The following is a 2487-nucleotide window of genomic DNA, read 5'->3' as shown; positions in this document are numbered from 1 at the left end:
TATTTATCTAACTCGTCTATAGTACTCTTTCTTTATTTTTTCTTTCATTTGTGTATGTTGTATCCTATCTAGTTCATTGACTCCTAAATATTTATATGGTTGGCTTTCGTCTAGTTCTCTTATTTCATTGGCTTTATCTAGTGTTATATTGCTACTTTTAACTAATTTTCCTCTTTTCAGGGTTGCTTTGGCATATTTTTCTAATCCGAATTTCATATCTATTTCCTTGGTAAAGCCGTGTACTGTCTGTAGTAGTGTTTCTAGCTCTTTGTCATTATTATTATTATTATTATTATTATTATTATTATTATTATTATTATTATTATTATTATTTGACGAAGTGAACGTGGTTTTTAAAGTGCTCCATGTTCTACTTTCTAGAGTATGTCTGCTTAATTTTGAAAATAAACCATTTAAGATAAAGCACAGAAAATGAGTTGAAATAATTTCACATTTACTTCGGTTAGCGATTAATTGCTCAAAGAACATTAATTAGTGATTAATTGTTCAAAGAACATGTTCAAGGAACATTAATAAAACATTCCAGTTTGCTGTAGGTCAACTTTGATTTCAAAGACAACGACACACTGTTAAAGATACTAACAAAACAAAAGTGCAGATAATATCCCCATTAACACCTTATTTAATTGCTTAGGTAAGGTTGATAGGCCTGAAGATGTCCTCAAGGATGAGAACGTGTGAGAAAAGTCTTTTGAACTTACACAAGATTAAAGCTGAGGTGTTAAACCCAGCGACAGATTAAGTCTATTACATAAATAGGCCATTGATAGATTGAACTCCACATCCATGGAGAAAAATCAAACACTGCCAGGTATCCAACCCCAAACTGTCGATTCTATTAGTTCATCGCCCCAATCTGGCAAAGAATGAAAAGCAAAGTTGATCTCTGTGGGATTTGAAATAAGTTCTGTCATAGGGATTGTAGTAGGTACAGTTTTAAATGCAGTAGGGCTAATTTAGATAGTAGCTATATTAAAATATATATGTTTATCAGCCACAAAGATAGAAAGACATGTGACAACTCTCGTTATGGTTTTCCTGAATGTTGTAAGATCAAAAAGAACATCATCATTAGCAGAAACAATTGAAACAGCAGCAGCAGCAGCAGCAGTAAAGCAATAGCAGTAGAAAAGTATGGATAGAAACCACAGAAATAGGTAGCAGCATGAAAGTGTAAAAATCCTCGAATAGGAGAAGAAAGGGTGCAAAAAGCTGTTGATTAGCGATTATAAAGCGTATATTCCGTGCAAGAGACACAAGGAAAGTGACACAAGTGTGTGATTGTATGTTCAATTCATTATGCATTTCTGTATCAAGAGACCAGTTACTTTTGACTATCTTACTTTCATCAATATCACTATTTTTCAGTTGATTATTTCGAAGGCAAATATCTTCACCGAAGAAAAACACGAATGGGATTCCTTTATATTTTACATTAAGATACTTAACAAGAATCTCACAGAAAATAAACAAAAATCTGATTGCACTGTCACATCTCCAAAGTTTCACATCTTATTCTTATCCTTTATATAAGATAGATATTGAATAAAATTTGAATATTTACGTTCATATGGCGGTACTTCACACGAAGCCTCACGACGTTCATCTGGTTTTGGTGGTGATTGTGTGAATTCTCGGATTCCTGGTTCTGTAGCACTGGAGCTATCTGTTGGCTGAGAACTAAAATCCGGATGAGTCTCGTACACAATCGGTTGCGCTCTTTGAACCCTCTTAGCGTTCTCGTAGGCTTCAAGAAGTTCGTCTCTGCTGGACGAAACTGTTGTTACACTAGATATAACACTATGACGTTGGCTCCCTGCTGTTTCATGAAGAAAGAAAATAGTTAATAATATTAATACAACTAGACATTCTTGACGTTTTGTGTACATTATAACAGAAATGGTTATAGTATTGACAGAGTTAAATAATATATAAGAAATACATGCATACATATACATACATTCATATATATATATCTATATATCTATATATCTATCTAAATATATATATATATATATTCGTATATACATATATACGCATATGCATATACTCATATATGCATATACCCATATATACATGCCACATATATACACACACACACACACACACACACACATATACATATATATATATATATATATACATACACACATATAAACATATAATAAATATATATATATATTTACAAATGTATGCATATATGTACATAGACATATACACACACACATACACCCCCACACCCACACACACATATATATATAGATATAGACACATGCACATAATATTCATGCAAATACATGCACACACACATATATGTATTTACATATATATTGGGTTATCCCATAAATAATGGGGTTTTTTTTTCAATTGCACGAACTAAAAGCATGTAGCTATAAAAGCATGTAGTAATTTTACCTTATCCTTATACTTAATGCAAGTTTTAAAGAGTACAATTCGATTTTAATA

The 2487-nt window shown here is 31.8% G+C and overlaps 1 protein-coding gene across 1 annotated transcript in view; it reads right to left on the bottom strand.

Moving 5' to 3' along the window:
- The window catches only part of LOC128247840 (cell adhesion molecule DSCAML1-like), a 15945-nt gene extending 14035 nt beyond the window's left edge, over positions 1 to 1910 (bottom strand). The window contains exon 1 of the mRNA XM_052968031.1: positions 1586 to 1910. Coding sequence (XP_052823991.1) covers positions 1586 to 1910 — 325 coding nt within the window. The remainder of the gene's footprint in view (positions 1 to 1585) is intronic.
- Positions 1911 to 2487: the final 577 nt, after the last annotated feature.

Source organism: Octopus bimaculoides, chromosome 5, assembly GCF_001194135.2.
Source record: "Octopus bimaculoides isolate UCB-OBI-ISO-001 chromosome 5, ASM119413v2, whole genome shotgun sequence".
Classification (NCBI taxonomy): Eukaryota; Metazoa; Mollusca; class Cephalopoda; order Octopoda; family Octopodidae; genus Octopus; species Octopus bimaculoides.
This window is presented reverse-complemented; position numbering and strand designations above follow the sequence as displayed.